Source organism: Aethalodelphis obliquidens, unplaced genomic scaffold (assembly GCF_003676395.1).
Source record: "Aethalodelphis obliquidens isolate GAN/ISIS:26980383/991018 unplaced genomic scaffold, ASM367639v1 scaffold17, whole genome shotgun sequence".
NCBI classification, from domain to species: Eukaryota; Metazoa; Chordata; class Mammalia; order Artiodactyla; family Delphinidae; genus Aethalodelphis; species Aethalodelphis obliquidens.
In genome coordinates this window covers 16,921,979-16,945,649 of record NW_020837961.1, presented here as the reverse complement: position 1 = coordinate 16,945,649, position 23,671 = coordinate 16,921,979, and the positions used below count along the sequence as shown (strand labels likewise).

At 40.1% G+C, this 23,671-nt stretch overlaps 1 protein-coding gene across 2 annotated transcripts in view; it reads right to left on the bottom strand.

The window, feature by feature from the left end:
- Positions 1 to 10,077: 10,077 nt before the first annotated feature.
- The window catches only part of MTTP (microsomal triglyceride transfer protein), a 53,852-nt gene continuing 40,258 nt past the window's right edge, over positions 10,078 to 23,671 (bottom strand). For both annotated transcript variants that reach the window (XM_027116972.1, XM_027116971.1), the window contains 6 exons: positions 21,844 to 21,941; positions 21,619 to 21,740; positions 20,032 to 20,259; positions 14,616 to 14,740; positions 12,184 to 12,354; positions 10,078 to 10,686 (listed from right to left, as the gene is read on the bottom strand). In XM_027116972.1, the coding sequence (XP_026972773.1) occupies positions 10,515 to 10,686; positions 12,184 to 12,354; positions 14,616 to 14,740; positions 20,032 to 20,259; positions 21,619 to 21,740; positions 21,844 to 21,941 (916 nt within the window). In that variant the 3' untranslated portion in view covers positions 10,078 to 10,514. The remainder of the gene's footprint in view (positions 10,687 to 12,183; positions 12,355 to 14,615; positions 14,741 to 20,031; positions 20,260 to 21,618; positions 21,741 to 21,843; positions 21,942 to 23,671) is intronic.

Below are 23,671 nucleotides of genomic sequence, written 5' to 3'. Positions count from 1 at the left end.
AAAAGGCTGATGTCCTGACTGGAAAACTATGCTCTGCGCCCATCACGTTAGTGTACTCATCCCCAGAGAGATATTCCCCTCCCACCCTCGTTTTCCTCGATGAGTTTTTTGTTTTTGTTTTTTTCGGTACGCGGGCCTCTCACTGTTGTGGCCTCTCCCGTTGCAGAGCACAGGCTCCGGACGCGCAGGTTCAGCAGCCATGGCTCACGGGCCCAGCCGCTCCGCGGCACGTGAGATCCTCCTGGACCGGGGCGCGAACCCGTGTCCCCTGCATTGGCAGGCGGATTCTTAACCACTGCGCCACCAGGGAAGTGCCAAACCTGGATCTTAAATGCATAGATGTTTCTCCCTCTATCTTCCATCTGAAGTATTTTGTAATTAAGAAAAATATTTTATAAAAAAATTGTGTTTTGACCAGGAGCTTTTATGAAATCATGTTTATTTTATTAAATTGCTTATCATAAGAAAAGAAATATTGCTTTTCTTCCTTTTTGGCAAAGTTAATCTAGCCCTTATTGTTTGTTCCTTTATTTTTTTTCTTTTGAGGAAAACGTTAGAGCACTGGGCCATGAGGGACATTGCTTCACTATGGAGGCTCTGACAGACAGCAGGCTCTGTCTGCTTCAAATGTCTCCTTGGCCACTGAAGGCAGTCTGAGCATCCTGAAAGTTACAAATGTACTGACATCCCTGGGGAATAGCTCAGTAGTTACTGAACACCGGCTGTGCTATGTGGAGGATACTAAGGACATATACGTGGCCCTGAGCTTGAGAAGCTCACCCTTCATTTGGGAAAATAGGATATCTACATAATAAAAGAAAATTTTAATGACATTAGGAAAGAGAGAAGGGCAGGTTGGTATGGTTAATTCACAAGTGGTGGTATATGTAATAAGTGTACCTGGGAAGCAAGTGGCTCAGTAGCTGGCAGCTTCCATGCATAGGAAATGCAGCGGAAGCTGGGCTTGGGAAGACTCATTTGGGCAGAAGGGCAGGTGGAAGGATGAGAGCCAAGGAACCGGAACAGCCGAATGTTGGTGTGTTTGGAGAGTGCACGTGGCAGGAACAGGAGGTGTGCTCTTTGTGAAGACTAGTGCACCTGAGGCTGGAATAAAATGTTGAACTTGAGTGGGGAGAAGAAATTGACTTCCAGGCTTAGGAGCTTAGACTGGATCCTGGGTAGGTAGTGTAGGACAATGGTTACATGCTTAAACTCTAGAGGGAGACTCCAGGGTTAAATCTTGACTCTGCTCTCCACCAGCTGTGCGATCTTAAACAAGTCACTGAATATCTCTGTTCTTCAGTTCTCCATACACAAAAGGTGTATAATAACAGTTTCTACCTTGTTTTGAGAATGAAACGATTGGATACCTATGAAGTGCCTAGAGCAGTACATGTTGCCTAACAGGTGTAATATAAAATGTTGAGTAAAAAGGGTAGAGGGAGACTGTGGAAGACTTTGGTTAAGCACAAATAATTCTAATTTTTAGGAATTGTCTTCTCATCCCGTAAGTGCTTTGTATTCACCAAGGCCCCTAAGATTTTATTAAAGAGCTGACGTCTTCCTCCCTAATTGGGGAATATATTAGACCATGTCCACTCTTAAGCAACTCTTTGTTTCTCAATAATTTGATTCATCTCACACTGAAATCTTACTCATGACTGTGTTTACATGGTTGATCTTCAGGCAGATTGAGTAGAAGAAGTATACAGAAGTGGGGCTAGGTACCTCAAAACAGAATGGAGGTGACTCACTTTCACCAACAAAAGAATCAGGTAATTTAAACCTAAAGCCTATTCTGAAAAGAGAACGTCCAAACTTTTACATGTAATCCTAGATTATGGCAGGAATCTTTCTAGTAAAAACAGAAGGATGAAAATAGCATACAGGTTTATGTGCTGTTCCAAGTCAGCTGTGAATAAAGTAAACTTTTATTAATAGGAGGGTAGCAAAGGATGACTAACTCATTCTAGCTTAACTGTAATCCCATTATGGAAGGTAAATGGTTACCTAAAGTACCTCCAATGGTGGACTTTTTATTGATATCAATTTTTATGTTCTTCTATAATCTCATCAAATAGCATATGCAGTTGTGCGGTAGGCTCTCTGAGAATGTGAACAGTCTGCACACTCAAGCTGAAGACAAACAGACCTGACTCCATCTGGGGGTCTGAGATGTCCTGGACAGTAAAGGAAGCTGATGCACAAAGAAGCCAATGCTGGTGAAACGGTAGATGAAGAGAGGTAAAGAAATCATACGGCCTCCTTCAAATTTCACCTCCTTGATGCTTTTTTCTTTATCTGTCTCCTCTTTATGCTCTCTTAGGATTGTGAACACGCTGCTTTTACAACATTTATTCATTGTACTAAAATTATTTGTAGTTGTATTGTTTTCCCTAATTCACTGAGTTTGTTGAGTTGAGGCAACCCATCTAAATTTTTTTAACCTAGTATATCTCTTGATCCTAATAGACTCTCCACGTTGTAAGATGATTAATTAAAGAAATTAATAAATTGTAGAGGAGAACCCATCATATAAACCGGGGCTAGATTTCTTCCATTTTCTCCTGCAAACCCCTCTCTACCCTTTCCATCTTTGTGGATAGTCTGGGTCCATAGAAACTCTTGCCCCCTGCCTTGTGGCTGGTCTCGGCCAATGGGTACCATAGGCAGGAGATCCAAGGGAGAAAAGAAAGTGAAGTCAGAATGTCTGTTTCCCTGGTTCCCTCCGGTGGAGGTGGTGAGGGCTGCTTGTGTCCCTTAATCCAAGGCCATCGGTCCACGTGGCTCAGGCTCCTTGGGTTCCAGTGATCTCCCTTGACCTTTCCTTCTCCCTGTTGTTATGAGCCTGGAGGTGCTGTATCACCCTTGAGGTTTCCTTATATCCTGCCCTTATCTTTCTAAGGTTTATTAAGCTCTTCTCAAGTTACCCAGTTTGGATGTGCCATCAGTTTTATGCAGTGGCCCTGTTTCCTACAGGGATCCTGACAGAGAAAAAGAAAGAGACAGTGAGGGTGAAGGTGACTAAGAACACGCAGAAGTTTAGACACAGAGATGATATCCTGCTCCAGTCCTGAAGAAGGATAATGACTGAGTTGAGATGCAATCTTCTTCCCATATTTTCCTCGTTCTCAAAAATGTTGTACCTGTCACTTATGCTATGGAGTCCTTCTTACTATTTTCTAGAAGAACTTTCTACTGGAACCTGCTTATTTTAAGGCTGAATTTTTGATTCATTCCATGCTTCCTCATGGAAATACTTATTCTTTTTTCTTGGTAATTTTCACATTCACAGAGAACAAAGGCAAAGGAATTTGGTAAAGAAAGGATTGGTGAAATCTGAAGTCAATTTAGACAAGTAGAGAAACGGATGAAAGTCATGTTTTTACAAAATATGAGAATAATCTTACAATGTGAAAGTAGTGTTTTCATGATAAGCAAATAAATAAGCCTGGTAATCTTCCTAAAACCCATTTTCCTCACGGATGAAAGTCCAGAAAATAGATTCACTCCATGGAGTAGTCATAAGGTAACACGTTGCTTTCTGTCAGGAGTTCTATCGGACCACACATTGAAAGTGAATATTAGTGAACACTTACTTATTAAGTTCTTGCTGTGTACCAGGCGCTGGCGCATAACCTCACCTCATCCTCACAACAACCCGTGAGGAGAGGCTCATTTCACAGATGTGAAAGCCTTGGCAGTTTATATAGTTTATATAGTTTATATAGCAGGACTATGTGGAAGAGGTGAGATTTCAGATACACAGGAGTATCTTACTCAGAATCGCCCTCACTACTGTCCTCCCCTGCTTCCCACTTTCCTGGATGCTGCATGTGAGAGGTGCAGATATCCCAGCCATACTGCACTAAGCCCTGAGAGTTAGAGAAGCATGACCACTGTGCTGTCTGACTAGTTGGAAGGTAGAGGTAGAAAGAACACGTAAACAAACCCCATTTTATTGAAACCGATCATAGGTAAATAAGAACATTGCGCACCACATCTCTAACATTAAAAACAACATTGATGGACCTCCCTGGTGGCGCAGTGGTTAAGAATCCGCCTGCCAATGCAGGGGACACGGGTTTGAGCCCTGGTCCGCAAAGATCCCACATGCCACGGAGCAACTAAGCCCATGCGCCACAACTACTGAAGCCCACACACCTAGAGCCCGTGCTCTGCAACAAAGAGAAGCCACCGCAATGAGAAGCCTGCACACCGCAACGAAGAGTAGCCCCCGCTCAACACAACTAGAGAAAGCCCGCGTGCAGCAACAAGGACCCAGTGCAGCCAAAAATAAATAAATAAATAAATAAATAAAATTTTTAAAAAAATTGATGAAAGTGGAAAATAACATTTATCAAATGCTACTGTGTGCTCAACACTATACATGCATTATCTCAATGAATCCTTAAACCAACCCAGTGAAATAGGGATTATCATACCTATTTTAGAGATGACAGATAGAGTCCTATACCCAAAATCATTCAACCAATAGGTAGTAGAACTGGAATTCCAAGCCAGGCCTCCCTGCCCCACTCCCCTGCTGGACCCACTGTCTCAGCTGACAACTCAATTAATGAGAAGAAGCAACAAAGCTGTGATCCATCTGAGTCTGGAACAGACTCTTAATGTTGGGATAGACATCTCGAATTCTGTTCCTCCTCCCTGTACAGGAGTGCATTTAGGCTATTTTGAATGTGTTTTAAGGTTTCAAATAAGTTTTTATGAGTTTTAAAATACATTACTTAGTGAAAATAGAACCAGATCATTGCCAAGTGATTTGAGCCTTCCTTTCGGGTTCGGGGGTTATTATTATCCCTCATTGCTATCACCCTCACCGCCATCTTCACTAGCACCATCATCTTGGCTATGTCCACACTTACCACTTGCATTCAACCTTCAACCTCCAATTTCGAACCAGGGCAATTAAGCAATAAAAAGAAATTAAAGATATTCAGATTGGAAAGGAAAAAGTAAAACAATCCCTATTTACAGTTGATGTGATCTTTTATATGGAAAATCCTTCTATCATAAGATATTAGAATAAGTGAGTTCAGCAGGGTTGCAGGATACATGATCAAATACAAAAAAAATTGTATTTCCATATACTTGCAATGAACAATCTGAAAGTAAGAAAACAATTCCATTTATAATAACATCAAACATAATAAAACACTTGGAATAAATTTAACAAAAGAAGTGCAAAACTTATACTCTGAAAATTACAAAATGCTGTTGAGAGAAATTTTAAAAGATTGAAGTCAGTGGAAGGGTGCCTCACATTCATGGGTCTGGAGACTTAATATGGTTAATATGGTAATAGTTCTGAAACTGATGCACAGGTTGAATATAATCCTTATCAGAATCCCAGCTGGCTTTGTAGAAAGTGATAAGCTGATCCTAAAATTCCTATGGTAACTCAAGAGACTCAGGATAGCCACAACAATCTTGAAAAAGAACAAAGTAGGTAGACTCACAAGTTCCAATTTCAACACTTACTACAAAGCAACGACAATCAAGAGAGTGTAGTACTGGGATAAAGATAACATGCAGATTAATGGAATAAAACTGACAATCCAGTAATGAGCATTTACATTTATAGTCAACTGGTTTTTAACAAAGGTGCCAAGACAGTTTAGTGGGGAAAAAATAATCTTTCAACAAATGCTGCTGGGACAACTAGGTATCCTCATACAAAAAAATGAATTTGGGTCCCTACCACACATCATATAAAAAGATTAACTCAATATAGACCAAATACTTAACTTAAAGCTAAAACTATGAAACTATTAGAAGAAAACATAGGGGTAAATCTTTGTGACCTTGGATTTGGCAGTGGTTGTTTGGATATGACCAAAAGTACAAGCAACGAAAGAAAACATAGATTACTTGGATTTCACCACAAGTTAAAATGCTTGTGCTTCAGAGGACATTATCAAGAAAGTGAAAAGACATCACACACAATGAAAAAAAATATTCGCAAATCATATATCTGATAAGGGACTTACACCCCAAGTATATAAGGAACTCTTACAAGTCAATAATAAAAACAAAGAATCCAATTTTTAAAAGGCCAAAGGATCTGAATAAATATTTCTCCAAAAAAGATGTAATAATATGTAATGGCTAATAAGTACATTGAAGGATGCTCAACGTCATTAGTCGTTAGGGAAATGCAGATCAAAACCATAGTGAGATATCACTTCACATTCACTAGGATGGTTATAATCAAAAAGAAAGATAATAAAATTGTAGTTGTGGATGTGGAGACATCAGAACCCTCATATACTGCTGATGGGAGTATAAAATGGTGTAGTCACTTCAGAAAACAACCTAGCAATTCTTAAACATCTAAACATAGGGTTGCCATTTGACCCAGCAATTCTACTCCTGGGTATTTACCCAAGAGAAATGAAAGCATATGCCCACACAAAAATTTGTACACAAAAGTTCATAACAGAATTATTCATAATAGCTAAAGGTGAAAACTACCCACATGTCCATCAGCTGATAAATGGCATATCTACATAATGGGATATTATTCAACTGTAAAAAAGAGTGAAGTACCGATACTAGCTGCAACACGGAAGAACCTTGAAAACATAATGCTAAGTGAAGGAAGCCAGTCAAAAAAGACCATGTAGTTATAAGATTACATTTATATGAAATCTCCAGAATAAAGCTATAGAGACAGAAAACAGATTAGTGATCGCCTCAGGCTGGGAGACTGAAGAGATTGGGGGTAGGAGCTAGGGGTACAGATTTCTTTTTGAAATGATGAAAATGTTCCCCAATAGATTGTAGTGATAGTTGTACAACTTTGAGACTCTACTATATTTATATATAATACCAAAAAATTGAATTCTACACTACAAGTGGATGAATTGCATGTGATGTGGATTGCATCTCAGTAAAGCTGCTATCAAAAAAATGAACATTTGTTGGTAGCACATTCAGACCTGCCTCTAGGGATGAAGCACCTTTCATGGAGGAAGGGACACAGGACACTTGGCAAAGAAAAATGTCGAGACCTGTGAGCGTACAAGGACTTCTGATGCTGTCAGAGAAAGAGACCTAGAACTACAGAGAACTACAGCCAGGCAATGACTCACAGAACTTTGTAGCATAGCTTAAAGCTTTGTAGCCATTGTTCCAGGCTTGTCGTTTTCATAACTATTTGTATTCTTTTAGCACCAAATTAAAAAAACCCAAACAATCTGGGACATATAGTGGATTCAGAGAGCAGTTTCTGGGGTGAGACTGCTTATATTTGAATTCTAGTTTTACCATTTCCTAGCTGAGAAAAGGTCTCCTGTGGGGTAAGTTAAGTGTCTTCTGTGCCCTGGTTTCTCCATCTGTAATTGTGCTGTCCAATTCAGTAGCCATTAGCCACATGTGGCTATTGAACACTTGAAATGAGCTAATCCAAATTGAGATGTGCTATAGGTGCAAATTATATATCACATTTCCAAGACCTAATCCTCTCCCCCAAAATAGAATATCCCATTTGATATGATAATACTTATATAGTGGGTTAAAAATAAATTATATAGTGGGTTAAAAATAAATTACTCGGGCTTCCCTGGTGGCGCAGTGGTTGAGAGTCCGCCTGCTGATGCAGGGGACACGGGTTCATACCCCGGTCCGGGAAGATCCCACATGCCGCGGAGCAGCTAGGCCTGTGAGCCTGTGCTCCGCAATGGGAGAGGCCACAGCAGTGAGAGTCCCGCGTACCGCAAAAAATAAATAAATAAATAAATAATTAAAGTTCATGTCACCTGTTTCTGTTTATTTTTTGAATATGGCCACTAGCAATTTAAAATTGCTTATGTTTATATTTATTAACATTTATATTACAAGTCTACATTTGTATTTATGGTTATTTTTAAACAGGTTTATATTTATAAACAGAAGTCAAAATTATCTGTGTTTACATTATATTTCTATTGGACAGTGCCAGTCTACAACATGGAAATAATAACGTTCCCCGTTAAATGTGGTTGTTGTGAAAATTAAATAATTTTTAATATACGTAAGATGCTTAAAAATACCTGACCCTTACAAGCGCTAAATAAGTGTTAGCTTTAAAAATGTATTTGAGGGTTTCCCTGGTGGCGCAGTGGTTGAGAGTCCGCCTGCCGATGCAGGGGACGCAGGTTTGTGCCCCAGTCCGGGAAGATCCCACATGCCGCGGAGCGGCTGGGCCCGTGAGCCATGGCCGCTGGGCCTGCGCGTCCGGAGCCTGTGCTCCGCAACAGGAGAGGCTGCAACAGTGACAGGCCCGCGTACCGCAAAAAAAAATAAAAATAAAAATGTATTTGAAGGTGGTCAGGTTCAAAGAAGCAGAGAGCAACTTTCCATGGGCAGTACCTCTGTGAGAGACAGGGCATGACAGTAGCGCTTTGTAGAACAGCCAGGCTAAATCCTTCAGGTCTGCAAGGAGAGGCTGACTGGGCACAGGGGCTCATGCCAGAGGGTCGTGAAGTTCCGAGACAGCCACCTCTGCAAAAGTCAGCCGTCTGGACACTGGTGTTTGAAACAGGTCAACAATAAGGATGCCAAGTAAGTCTTTCTGGTTCCAATATGTCATATAAAAGGTGAACTATCACCTTACTCCTCTTAAATTTGTCTCATTTATCTAGAAAGGAGTTAATGTTTGTTCTATGCTTCAGGTTTCTTTTTTCTTTGGAGCACGTTAGAGTTGGTAGGTACCATCCATTCTCCAAATAAGTGGCCATATTTGACTCAGCCAGGCAGATAAGCAGTTGGGAAATGGCATAACAGCAATATCCATGACCCTGCAGTCATCACTCTTAAGTAAGCTCTTATTTTACGTACTAAGTAAGTTATTATCCCAGAAGCAGCTGTGATTTACTAAGTGTCACACGGATGAGGTTCCTTAGCCCACAGCATCTTCAAGCTCAGTGCCCTGGATCAACTTGCTTTTGCGGCAGCATGAGTATCTCTACAGAGCGCTTCCTCCAAGGCCAATGCCACCACCACCAACAGTACCCCCGAAACCCTCCTGTTTTTATTCCTTTTTCTCTTCTCAATAACATAACAATACGTGTGCAGGTCCAGAGCTTTATAAAAACTGGGCTTAGAGCTTGTTTTTAAGCTTGCCGGTCCTTAAGAGCTTCTGACTGCTTCTGCTGCTATTTTCAATAGCGTATTTTCCAAAGGGCTCTGACCACCTATTAGAGCATCTGGCCTGTTCTACAGAGCTTCAGAAGCTTATCTGTATATGTGTCTGGGCTCAGAAAGTGGCAGGAACAGAGAAATATGGAAGACAAAAGCAATTCAATAGGAATTCCACATATTTATTTCATCACACATCATTTTAAATTTACAACTAGTGGCGGGCTAGCTAAACTTCCCGTGTGTGTGTGCATGTGTGTGTGTGTGTGTGCATGTGTGTGTGTGTGTGTGCATGTGTGTGTGTGTGTGTTTAATGGACAAGTGAGCACCTGTTATCTGGTTTGGGCCTGTCGCTATCAAAACATGTATCTGTTTTGTCAGTAAATATTTGAAAATGGTTAACGTGGCTTTTTTAATTTGTACAAATAGAGACACTCTTTTCTTGATTTCATTTTTTAGAAGTCCAAATCCATCAGGTTCTCAAAGCATTATTAAATTCTCTCGGCCATTCTGGCTTTTGTAGACTGCAGTCCAACAGACTGGGACTTCCACCACGAAACAGTTGAGTGAAAAATAAAATGAATATTTGAGGATGTCCCTTATAAAGGACAGTGAACCGCATTATAGTCTCAGAGAGATACAGCACAAGAAAAAATCTAATGGAGTTCCTGAAATTAATATTTCTAATTCTGATATGCTGAGTCCGGCATCTTTGTAAGGCAGAAGGCAGAGGACTCACTAGCTTTCTTCTAGCGATCTGACTACATGGCCAGCAGAAAGGAGAGATGGTATGTGTTCATTCTGTGCGCCTCCTACCTCAATACTCAATAAAACTAACAGAAGAGATAAATATTAATTCCTGAAGATGGCTGCCAAAGGCCATTAAAAGTCTTATCCCTTTCCTCCATGCTCCCCTCTCCAAGAAAAAAAGGTCTGTTTTTTCCTGATTGGGCATGTTTCGTAGAAACAAGCTGTGTAAGGTTCTACCAAGGGCTTCATATACATTGATTGAAAATTGTTGAAACAAAATTGTGCTCTCCTGAATGTGTGTCTGTGTGTCTTATTTTTTACAAACAATAGTTTCTTCTTAGGGAAGAACTATTTTCATAGTACTAAATGTGATTTGAGAGAGATACAATAAAACTAAGAATGCTACTAAAAGTGTCACATAGGTTGGCTCAAAATGACACTGTAGGTAGTACTGAATGATTCAGGCCCAAGCTTAATTATGTGAGGTTTTTCACTGCTTTTTACAAAAGCTCTTAAATACAGGTAAATATGTAAACACTGTGCTCTCAGAGAGCAAGTACTTAGGCACGTCACATCGTATCCCTTCCGGGGAGATGGATTCCAGTGAAACAGCCCCATCAGTTTCAAAACCAACTGCTGGAACTACTCTCTGGTTGAGGAGGAAACACCACCTTGCACATCTCAGAGTTCTCTTGGTGCAGCGGGAATTCAGATCCCGCTACTAGGCTTTCTTTTCTCTTCCGAGAGACATAACCTCTGCCTGTGGACAGCCTTTCATACTTTGTCTCAAATTGCCTGCATAATAACAATAATAAAATAAAATTACACACATATTAAAGTCACCCCACCCCCGTCAGAGCCAAGTTATTGAGTGAACACTTGAAGCTTCTGTTTCAAAGCCATTTGAGAAAGGATGTGAGTACCAAAGACGACTAGCTTTCGTTCCCACGAATGAGGTGATTGTTTTCTTCGCGTTTCTCTTCACACGCCTGGGATACGGGAGTGCTGTTACTCATTCTTCTGGAATGAAGGACCAAATGTCTCGCAGCTTTCTGCAGAGGCTGCTAAGCTTTGTAGGCCTTGCTATGTCCCCCACCCTCATTCCAGGAGCCCCACCTCTGGAGCATTCCCCTTTTGAGAAAGGAGCAAATCCAACTGGAGTTAAGCTGAGAATGCTGACAGGGAAACATCCCCAGAGCCCTGGCCCAAGTGAAATGTGGAACCTAACCAGTTAGCCTTGTGCCTGGGCTGCTGGTCACTGCATTTTGACCATTGGAAGGTTGATTTTCTAAAATGTATTAATGGAGGTTTATTCTAGACATAGGTTAATAAATTAGCAACAGCTTAATGTACTATAATCTACAATCTTTTCTTCTGTAAAAACATAACCTGTTCATATTTGTACTTACATCATCTAGCATTCCTTACATGGATCATGAAATTAAAAAAATAAAGAAAGAAGGTGCTTAACTCTGCCCTACTTATCAAAGGAGATAATGTAAAACATGGTTCTCTGTTTTAAGTATACAGATTCCCTTCATGGTTAAGCGTGCATGTCAAGGCGACCTCTACACCCACTACAGAAAAGTCAGTGCTCCCTAGACCCGAAGCATCCTACTTCCTCACTATAGTATTATTAGAATAATTGTTACAAAATTCAAAGGGCACAGTGTAAATGAAAAGCTCTAGAGTGGATAAGGTGTTGGGAAAACTACATGGACCGTTATATATTTAGTTTCTGGGACACTAAGTACTCTACTAAAAGGCTTTTTTTTTTTTTTTTTTAAATTCAAAATCCCAAAATCTTAAGCTTGAGCCAAAACTTAAACCAGGTCAAGTTGCTGTTGTATGGATTACCTAAAAACTGTGATGCATTTGGGCTCTTAAACCAGGGTAAATGATTGTCAGATGTTCTGTCTTGAACTTTCTGTCCAAGAGACAACTGTGAAGATAGCTGATGGTAAATATGCATCTAGTGCTTTTGCTGAAACTCTGTGGCAATTCTTACGGTAAATCAAATCCCTTTGTTGCCTTGATAAATTATTTCTGGGCTAGAATATGATATTATCTCCAGAATCAAATGAACTAGTCATTACAGTTTCTTGGTATCCTAGAAACTAACTTTTTTTTTTAGTCTTATCAATTATTCTTTTACTCATTTAAAGAAAAGTCATGTTTCACTGGGTTTTTACCATTTTCCTTTAATTTCTGTAACGGAATGCTCAAAACTGGGTGCAAGTTCCTGGTGAACTGGGGCTGGCCCTGGAACATTCCATAAGCACTGCTTCTTACCTGTACGGAATTCCATCCTTGTCCATCTGCAGGCACACTAAGAAGGGGTACTGAGAAAACTGCACCGTGGAGATAAACTCCAAGCTTGCTTCTGTTTCCACACCAACTTCCAGGCCAGTTTTCACAAAAGAGGAGTCCACTGTGATGTCACCAGTTATTACCACAGTTACCCTAAGAATTGAACAAAATAAGCTGTTAATCACATTTAACTGTGCTGAACTAACAGACCACAGGGTCTGAATTTCTCATGCTGATAACTGGAAAGAAACACTTAAGGGACTAATAGGTGACCTAAATGTGCTTAGAAGTCTGTCGGTAACCAGGAACTGGTTTGTCCCAGCAATTGGGCAGTGAAGTTTTGCCCTACTCCTGAGTCCTCCCCCAGTCTTCAATTCTAGATGTGGGAATGAAATGTCTATCAGGCATTAATGTTTGGTATGGGCATACCAAGAGCCATGATGAAAACATGCCTGGGACCTGGTCCTATCAGGAAGTCAGAAATACCTGTGTTATCTTAAAACAAAGTATAAGCTCACCTAGAAGACAGTTGATGTTTACAACAATTTTCTTGGTAACTATCTCTCTGTTGGCTTCTATGTAGCTACCTTAATTCCATTTCATTACTTTCTCCAAAGGGTCTCTGATGACAGAAGTCTATGGTTGCCAAGATATTTGAAAAATACAGTATCACAAAGAACCATTCCTACAGCATGTATATTGGGTGCCCCAGAAAGGACAGATATCATAGGTTCTCCAGTGATCACCTAGACAGATTGGATTGACTAGGATAGAGGCTTGGATGAAAATGAAGAGGATAAACAATCCTAGTAGAAGGCTTACCTCTAGGACTACTCTAATTTAATTGTAGACTTTAGATGAAATCAGAGCTGTACGTTCGTGCTCTTTTAATAGGCTACTAATTTTTGCTGCGCTTCTCACAGCACACCTGCTGCTATTGCCAGTGCAAAAGTAGGTCAGAGGTGGTATCATTTAAATCCCTGAATCCTTTTCCCTGAATTCATTAAATCCCTGAATACCTTCTAATATCTTACACTCAACAAAGGCTTAAGAGATATTTTTTAAATGAACAAATGGAAAATTGAAGATGAATTGGCTATAATGTGGACACTGGCAGACACTTAGGGATACCGTGTCTCTTTTAAAAAGCCAGAAATTTTTGTTGTAGCTGTTGTTGATTTCCTTCTGAAAATAATTCAGTTCAGTTTAATTTGGGTAAACTTCTGTCTAGAAAATACATCAAAAAGATGACCAAGATGACTGATGCAGTGGGAAGCCCTAAATTATATTGCTTATCACTCTGAAAGCCTCTCCCATTTCTCATTCTTTGGTTCCTTTTAGTAACAGAGGGTCACCTTTCATGTTAAATGTGCCACCTTTTGATTTTTCTCAATTCCTTCATCCATTGTTCAAAATAAACTAAAAATCTAATTTTAGCACTCCTATCTCACCTCTGCCCCACTGTATTTTTAAATATCCAAAAAGTAAAAATCAATTGCATTTTCGTGTTCTTTTCTTCAGTATTACAACAAACAGAAGAATAATTCTTTTGATTATCACATTGGTTCAAAGACATTGTTTTAAGTTCAATCACATTGGTTCAAAGACATTGTTTTAAGTTCAAAATAAAACACTTTCATTTGATCTGATGGGTCAATTAGAAAAACTAAAAGAGCGGAGAAAATTCTGTTTAGAAAAATGAACACTAATAGAAACACTTAAGGACTCAATGTTTAAGACTTAGAGTCTCACAAAAGTGATCATCTTTTTATTTTTCTCCACTGAAGACAGCAAAAGAGGAAAGATTTTAAATCCCAATGAGAGGTATAAGCTAAAAAGAATTGCTTAAAAGTAAAGTCTTCTGACAGCATTGTCAACTACCAAGAGAAGATGAACGTCTCATCCACTGTGCAAGCTGCCCGTGGATGTCTTTAAAAGCGAAGAGATCCTTGGCTGAGTCATATTAGGTACCTAGCTGCTCATAAGACGCTATGGAAAGAATGACTTCCCATGGTTACTCCCTACTCTACGATTTAATGATTACAAACAGAAAGCACAGATTTCAAGAAGTCGGAAAGTTAAACAATTCCGAAAACATCTCTCTGCATATAGAGAACAGACTTGTGGTTGCCAAGAGGGAGAGGGGGTGGGGGAGGGGTGGACTGGGAGTCTGGGATTAGCAGATGCAAACGATTATATAGAGAATGGATAAACAACAAGGTCCTACTGCATAGCACAGTATATTCAATATCTTGTGATAAACCATAATGGAAAAGAATACGGAAAAGAACTATATATATGTATAACTGAATCACTTTGCTGCACAGCAGAAATTAACTCAACATTGCAAATCAACTATATTTCAATAAAATTTTTAAAAAACTTTATCTCTGTGGTTCTTTACATATGCTTACCGATTTTTCACTCGGGTCTTAGACTCACGATACCACAGGCTAAATTCCATTGAACCTGAAATATCAATAGCCAGACCACCCTGCACATCCATATTTGCCTTCAGTCCAGATTGCAGCTGAAGCTCCTAGAAACAAAAATATAGAATAACAGTGAGAAGAAGAAGAATTAGAAGAAGGAGGAGGGAAGGGGGAGGGGCACAATGTAGCCAGCCCCCTTTCCAAAGGCACATTCAACCTCCGGCTGTAGGTAATACCATTTGAGTTGTGTTAACATTGAAGTCTTTCTCTAGGCTTGGAAACACATCCTAACCTTGATCACGGAAGTAGATTATTGATTTGCTAAATTATTTAGTCAATTACAATACTAAAGCAGTGAAGTGTCAATTGACAAGGGTGCTTTCTTTCAATCTTTGCCTCACTTTGGGAGGGGCAATGGTTCTCAAAGTGTGGTTCCCTGACAAATAACATGAGCATCCAGGGAACTTGTTAGGAACGGAAGCCCCATACCTATTGAATTAGAAACTCTGAGGGTGGTGCCCAGAACTCTGTGTTTTAACAAGCCCTCATGTGCTTCTGTTGCACCTAAATTTGAGAACCACAAGACTAGGCAAAATGAAAGCATATCCGTCAGAAATCCAGTGTGGCTTTGGAGTGGAGGGTGAGGCTTTGGGATAGATGATCTCTTGAAGTCCTTTACCACTTCTGTGTCAAATATAGTAAACGGCATCCTGCTGGTAAATGAAAGGCAGGATCAAAACTGCCGGTGCAGTATACAAGTTCCAGGAATTGCCTAGGAAAGGAAAGCTAGGAAAGTAAGGCAAGGCGACTTAACTAAGCCATAATACACTATTGTTTGACATTTGGAATGACACCAAAATAACAAAAAGGACCAACATGAACTCCACGGCATATTCCAGAGGGACAGTACTCATTTACGAACATAGTCCGTCCTCAGTAATTTTGTAGTTGTCTGGAAACCATTGTTTTATGCTGTTTGCCAGCATTTATCCTTTAAGTCTTGCAATTCTATGTACATTAGATGGGGTGATGTTGGCTGAAAAATTCTCCAGCTGGATTGGAATCAAATTGCCTTGGGACAGTGTTTGAAATGATAACGGTTCTGGGAAAAAGGCTCAGTACCTTTAATTTTGATATTCCTCCAAAGATCTTAGGTCCACAGCAACTGGCAGCGTGACTCACTTCTTTACGTAACTGCCCTATTCAGACCAAATAAGCCATGCTTTCACCAACTATTAATGCCGCAATTTCACTTCCTAGAAAGTACTGTGTTGATCATTGATCTCCCTGAATTTTCTCCAACTTTCAAAAAAATGTGGCGAGAAATCTCAATCGTAGAACTTGGTTTACTAGAAAAGTCTGATTGTGGCATGAAACTACCTTCAGTCTGAAAGACACTTGGACGAAAGCATGAGATTCTCAACACAGAGCTCGGGTCGTATTAGGAGACAGCCCTAAGGATACTTACTGCTACATTAGGTCCAGAACAAAATGTGGTGGTGGTGGGATGCAGGGGTTACCTCAGGCATCATAACTGATATGAAGGAAGACAAATTATCCTGAGAAAACCACGATAATCATGTCCCAATTGTAACCTATGCCCATGAACTGCAGAACCAAGATGTGAGTTCTGCACTTGCACTGTTACTGTCATTGTTTCCAAATTGGCCCTATTGTATGCCCTGCCTCAAAAGTACTTCCTTATTTGGATCATATTCTCTCTTCCCCATTTGAAAACTATAATCTTCTTAGTCCACCTAACTCGGCAGAGGTCTGTGATGTGGACTTTAGCCTTCCCACTGGCCATACATTACGTGGATGTCAAAACACACCAACTGCCATGGAAAAGAACATTTCACAGCTATTAAACAAGGTGCCTTTTGTGGGGAGAGAGCATTTCCACTGCAGTGTGGGTTTTGAGGAGTGCCTTGGCTTTCCGGGAATATTCCACTTCTCTCCTGCAAAGGGATCGTGGAAGAATTCTTATGCATAGTCACAGAGGAATTTGTTTGCCCCCCCCCCGCAATAGAAGGACAGACCACTGACCCCTGTAGAAGGACAAACCACTCTTTCCTTCATGAAAGGGACTAAACCACATAGTGCAGTGGTTCTAATTTTTGAGGGGTGTCAAATAAGTAGAACTAACAGCTTTTGAGCACCTACTGTGCCCCCAAAGCTCTACATTTTTTATCTCATTTAATTCTCATACAAATCTTCCATGGTGGGCATTATATCTGAAGACTGAAAAGAAAAATTAGGCTTGGAGGCTGCATGTGGAGCTAGAATGATTACCCAGACTGTCTGTCGTGGGGAGACTTTTCTACTACCATACATGCATAGCTAGCAGGAAATCATAACTGTCATTTGTCTCCTAGTGTGCAAGGAAGCCTGTTCTGAGAAATATTGCAAACAAGATAAAGCATAGGCTTATGTCCTTGTGTCACCAAGAGGACATATTTATTTAAATTCTTGTTTATGAACCAGAAGAATAAGATACTGGAGCTTTGTATTTGTAGCTAATGTGACCCCTTTGATCTTTTACTTTTGGGCCTGAAGGTGTTTCTTACAGCTCAGACACTGATATTTTGACAACTCATCCCATTGCTCCCATTCAGGAAAATATGTTCTTTGCTGGCTAAAGAGGATCCCCCTGTTAATCTGACTTTATCAGACATCCTTCTCTGAAGAGTAATCCAGTTAGCTGCAAAAAGAGAGCGAGAGAGTAAGCACAGAGTAATTCCATCTGCCCTGGCGTTTGTGACCGGTCATCCGCTGCCAACATTTCCTTCAATGTCAGCACTTGACCTAGAGTGGTATGTGCCCCTGAAGCTAGGATGGCATTACTGGAGTGCTCTGCAGAGCCAGGGAGACTCAAACAGTATATTTGTATAATAAACTCAGATCTGCCAAATACTCCAATCTAAATTACACTGGCATTGGGCTATGTTCAATAACTAAGGGAAGACCTTTCTCTTAGAATATGCCTGCAGTGCCCTAGCTTAATGAAGACAAAAATCATGCAAGATAAATCTAGATCAGGGGTTGGCAAACTATGGCCCGCAGGCAAATCTCGCCCACTGGCTATTTTTGTAAATAAAACTTTATTGGAACACTGCCACGCTCATATGTTAATATATCACTTATGGCTATTTTCACTCTACAATGGCAGAGTTGAGTAGTTCAACAGAGACCGTATGTCTCACAGAGCCTGAACTATTTACTTTCTGCCCTTTACATAAAAGTTTGCCAACCCTGACCTAGGTTATTACTTATCTTTGCATCAAGATTTATACCCCCATTCAGACTATTAGGCATTGCTGTTGGGTAGGTGAGTACGTACAGGTGGTACTGAACTGTTATTATTCCTGCATCTTAAAATGTGGACTACTTTCTCAGCACTCTTATGCCTTCTTCAGAGATTCTTTCATTAAGAATACATCTCTCCAGAGGTAATACTTCAACGGAAAACTGCAGTATAAAATTATAATATAATTTGAGAACAATTTTTCTTCTGTGACTTTGAGGATTAAGGGGCATGAAACGCATTGCTGGTTGTCCTTCTTTTCATTCATATTAACAGAAACACAGTTTTGTTCAGAGTGTCAATACAACCATTGAAAAACTATATTTACTAGCTTCTCTTGCAGCTAGAGATATCCATATGGCATAGTTTGGGTCAATAAAAAAGGACTTCTTTTTGTAGATGCTTATCTTTTGTAGAAATAGTACTTGCAGGACAGTTCTTGAAAAAGAGTCTCAGACTCTGCTGCACCTTACCCTTCTCTCTTCCTTCCTGGAATGAGGAATTAGTGCTGGAGGTGCAGCAGCCATGTGATAGTCATGAGGTGACAAGCATGAGGTTGAAAACCACAAGTAAAGATGGCCAACCTGAGGAAAACGAGTCTGGATCCTAACAATATCTTAGGGTTTCCATATCAATCCTGGATTACCTACTTCCAAATACTTGTAACATGATAAAAATCAAACGATTTGGTTAAGCTACCCCAAACTGGCTTCTTTTGTTATATACAGCTATCCTGAACTGTTATGAGGAATAATAAAGATAGGGAATTAGCATCTAGTTTCAACCAATGATGTTCTGGTGGAGTTTTAGTAAATCTGATATTTAAGGTCACTCCCAGATCTTAAAATCTATGATTTCATAACCAGAATCCAACAAATCAAGATCCTCAAATTATCCGGCAAAGAACAAAGCTGATAAAAACTGTGAATCATCTGTTCCAGATGCCTCACTTTATGAGTAGCAAATCCTGGTTTAAAGCTATTAAGTAACCGCCCAAGAACACACAGAAAGTAAGTAGTGAAGGCAAAGTCAAAACTAGGCTATTACTTATGAATTTATTAAACCACAAAAGCAAACTTCCCAAGCAAGTCCTATAGTCTATAAATTTTAATTTAATAAATATAAATCAGAGTGCAAGTGATCACTTTAAGGAGTTCCCATAAGATCCTTTTTTAGCAAATATTCCATTTTTATATTGCTATGCTTAGTAAGGCAGGAAATGTCAAGCCATTAAAGAAAAAAATTTTAAGCATCAAACACTCAAACTCAAAGGTTATTCAGATTAACCCTTTTCTGTTTCTCAAAAAATTCCATGAGGCAGCCCACTCCCATCTCACAGTCACCTGGTCACCTAAATCTTACCACACAGAATATAGTATTGTCGTACCTTAGTACAGTAATGTAAGATTTAGGGTGAAGCAAACTGAAAACTATTCTGAAGAATGCAGGTCAAGTGAATGAAAGTAATCCTACTCTTTAACAATGAGTGAACCTTTGTAAGCTTCTGTGAACATGAGAATTTGGGGCAGGGTCTCCATTAAATGTGTGGTTGGTGTCAGTGGTTGCTTGTGTCTCTACGAATTTGGCAGGGATGATGCACTATTTGGATCTTACCATTGTTGTCGTGACAAATGTCATCAGTAACTATGAAGCCATGTAGTTTAGCTCTTGCCTTCAGAAAAAAATATCATCTAAGCCCTTGTGCCCAGGAAAGCCAAGTGAAGAGATAAGGCCATCTCTTCTCTGTTGAATCCTAGGTTATTTTCTCCATAATTTCTTGTCTCTGTTCACATCGGTTACCCCCCACCCCCACCTTTTAGTTCTATGGAGATATAAATGATATTATATTATACTCATATTATGTTGAGTACTTCTTCTTTTGCCTCAACAGTGAAAAGATGACTTAATCAGATAGTACAGACAAAAGAAAACACATTTACCTGTAGCAAAAGAGAAAGGGCAATAATACCAAGAGGTTCAAATGCTTTGAATGTGAGTTCCAAGGTGGGTGGAACTTTGTCTTGTATCCTCCAAGCATGGAGTACATTTAAAGCATGCCTGGTACATTCAGTAAACAGTTGCAGAATGCATTACCTGGGAATGATCTATTAGCAGAATAAGTCCTTTCACCACACTCATAGGGTCGCTAGTTGCTGACAGCATTTTGGCCATCAAATCACTGTATCCGTTGAAAAAAGTGACAGGTCTGAGCTGAACATCAAAGAGGAGGGCTGACAAGCCAGCATAGGAGTCAAGGTTCTCCTCTCCTTCATCGGGAGTGGCTGCAATTAAGGTCTCCAGTCCTTGGGCTTCAATGACCACCTAGAGAAAATGGATATAGCATTCATGACACTAGCTCCATGCCTGTTCTGTACGTGATGATGAGCTGACAACTAGAACTTTCCCGGGGGTCAAAAACTCAAACATTTGCAGTTGCTAGACAAAAACAAAACAAAAACAACTCCAGGTCTGAATATGAGTTCGTTTTCTTCATTTACTCCTCACAGCCACCCTTTGGGGTTCATATGATTTGTATCCATTTTGCAGATGAGGCCAAAAAAAAAGCTCAAATGGCAGAGGTAAGTCTCAAACCCCTTCTGTCTGACTGCAATGACCATGAGCTTTCCATTTAATGGCGTCATCCTAGAGACTCAGTCTCTGCAGAACTGTCGTACATGGTGGATCGGCTATCTTGTAGAGCCCCTAAAAAGAGGCGGAGAAGTGTTGGGACAGTTTGCCCTATGAGAGGATGTGGAACTCTCTAAGCCATGACTCACACCTTTCCACATAAAGCTTTCTCCAGTAAAAGAAAAGATGATGAATGCTATGAGGAGCCTCACATCCTGATCTCTGCCACACACAGGAATCCTACAGATTCTCTGTCCTCCACACCCAGCACCTTAGCCACTGGGCATTTGGCATTTCAGAATGCATATCAGAAAACAGATGGTGATTCCTCAGGACAGAAAGCATAGTATCCTAACTAGATTCCTACCAAAGGTGTAGTAATACAATATTGATAAGATCTCAAGTTTATATACATTGCATCGTTTTTAAAGCTTAAATGAGCTTATTGAGAAGGCTATAGTTTGATATGCATAAAAACTATAAAGAAAGTATATTTCACAATTAGGAAGCCTTTAGAGATTGTCACCACATTTGGGGTAAAACTAAAGGGATGGAAGTCAGCCAGTTGTCAAATGCCTACACTTTATTCTTTTCTCTCTTAGCAATATTGAAAAAATATAGATTGACTCTTTGGAGAACCATATTCTATCATGAAAGCTTTTATTATGGGGAATCAGTCTCTTCATAGAAACACAAAGAGAAGGAAATATATTCTATAACTAAATATCTGGAGCTCCAGGGAATATATCTATGGATAAAAACAGTTTTTAAAACATACATGAGAAATACTGGCATGACTTCAATTTTGTGACTATGTGTACCTTTGAAAAAACTATGGATGTTTGGCAAGTCCAGTGACTCAGAACATATAAGTTTTCAAGTTCATGTTTGAAACTCTCTCTGGGACTGTAAACCATACAGCCTCTTGCAGATGATGATAGATCCACCATTAATTTATGCGTTCTATAGTGTTATCATTAGTATATATTTTATTTTACTGCACACTAACCTCTTACATACTTTAATAAGCAAAATTAATGAAACATGAGATACCTGAATACTATGAAGAGGATTTTTCCTAACGTACTGAAAGATGTTCAGGTTACTTCTCCTTAGAATGCCAGAACCAGAGTAAAGAATGTCAAGACTGTAAGTAGATGCCGAATGGGGACTACCTAAGGACAAAAAAAAAAAACAAACCTGTAATTTAACAACAGTTCCAGCAATACCGAGCAGGGGACGGAGCAGGGAGGGAGAACCCCTTTTTGGGTTACGTACGTTCTATGTAGCCAGTATAGGCAGAAGAGGATCCACTCTTGGAGAAACGGTCATAATTATGAGCAAACATTTCCTTCAGAACTCGACGGACCATTTTGCTGTAACACGTAAAAGGAAAAAGCTGCACATTCATGGTAATGGCTGTTTCCCAGGTCAGATTTGGAAAGAACCCAAATCCTCAGTGGAAAAAAAGAGGGGGCCAAATTTTCCTCATGCCACTCCAAAACTGGGGAGGCGCCAGCTGGAGTACCAGCATCAGGATGAGGGCTTTCCCCTCCATTCCTCGGATATTTGAAATTCAGTTTGGTATCAAAATGACAGCGAGGCGAGTTCAGCCAGCTATGAGATGGCTTAAGCTGACTGATGGACACACCTCAGGAGTGGAAAACACATGTTCTTTGAATCATCGTGGTTCTATTGTTAAATAGTAGATACTTTTAAGGAAAGTTGTACCAAACTGGAGAGGTTGCCCAATATTTCTTTAAATGTTTTCCTACACCCTCTAATGTTATCACTGGCTAATGATAATTAACAGCAAATTCCCAGGAATTTCTTCTATATTTGTGTAGTTTTCACTTAAAGAAACATCTCAGTAAAAGCCAATAGTCTCCTCTAGAGTAAGTCTTAAACCTGACCCCATACCTCTATTTTATCTACTTAACTAGTTAGTGTTGAGATATTTCCATTCCTGACTACTTAACACTAATCATATCAGTAATAATAAAATTATAACAACTCAGCAAAAATGAAATCAAAATAACCAACCAAAGAAATCTGGACCTAGTTCTGAGGTAGAACATCACTGAGAGGAAGAATGGTTATCTTATAGGTTTTTCCCCCAGTATCACTAGATTATAAGATGTTAGCCTGAAAAAGGAAAGATGAAGAGTAGTCCTCAAATATTCAAAGGGGCTGCATGTGGTTGAATGATTAGATCTCTTCCACTTTGCTTCAGGAATAAAATCTGGGCCAATAGAAGATTTCAGTTATGCAAAGCAGTAATGGAGAGAGTCTCTAAATGATGACACAAGTTCCCTCAGAGGTGGTGACCCTCCCACCACTGGAGAGGTGCAAGCAAAGTCTGGACACCACCTGCCAGGAGACTAGACCCCCTCACTGGAGAGAGATAGCAAGCGAGGGGGCCTCTGAAGTCCCTTCCAACTCTGATGCTTTCAGTTTTGAGAATCTGACCTGCCCTGTTCGCGATGGCTTCCTCATGTTTCCCAGGCTGCTCTCTACTCCGCTGCTTCCTCTTTACTGTCCCCTGAATCACTAGGTTCACAAGACAATGGCAGCAAATACACCCAGGATCTCCCCCACAGAGTCTCACAAAAGCAAAGCAATAGAAGGAGAAATCAAATGCATTTGACCAGGTACACATGGCTGCAGAGAGAATTTGTTTCTTTTCTGCATCTCTGATCTGCTTCCCCCTGCTTCCTTACTTGCCCTGCTCCTTTGTCTGTACTTACTCCTCCTGTTTCTTTTCCCTTCAGTCTTACTCCTTGTTTCTTTCCTTCAGCTTTACTGCCTTTTTTTCCATTCCCTTTCTCCTATTTCCCACCCTCCCCCCATGTCTGTTTCCCTTTTCAACTGGGAACACTCAAACATGATCCTTCCTGAAGGCAGTGCTCGGCATGTAACTCGGAGGAAATGGAGCTTCCTTCCCTGGCCCTCTGATTTCAGTGAGGAAAAGGGACAGCAGTGAATTTGGGAGAAGAGACTTGGGAACTAGAAGGAAGATGATTCCAATGAGTAACTGAGAGCAATGAAGTCTGCTGATTCCATACTTCGTACTTTGAATAGTCCTAAAACATGGGTCTTGTCTATG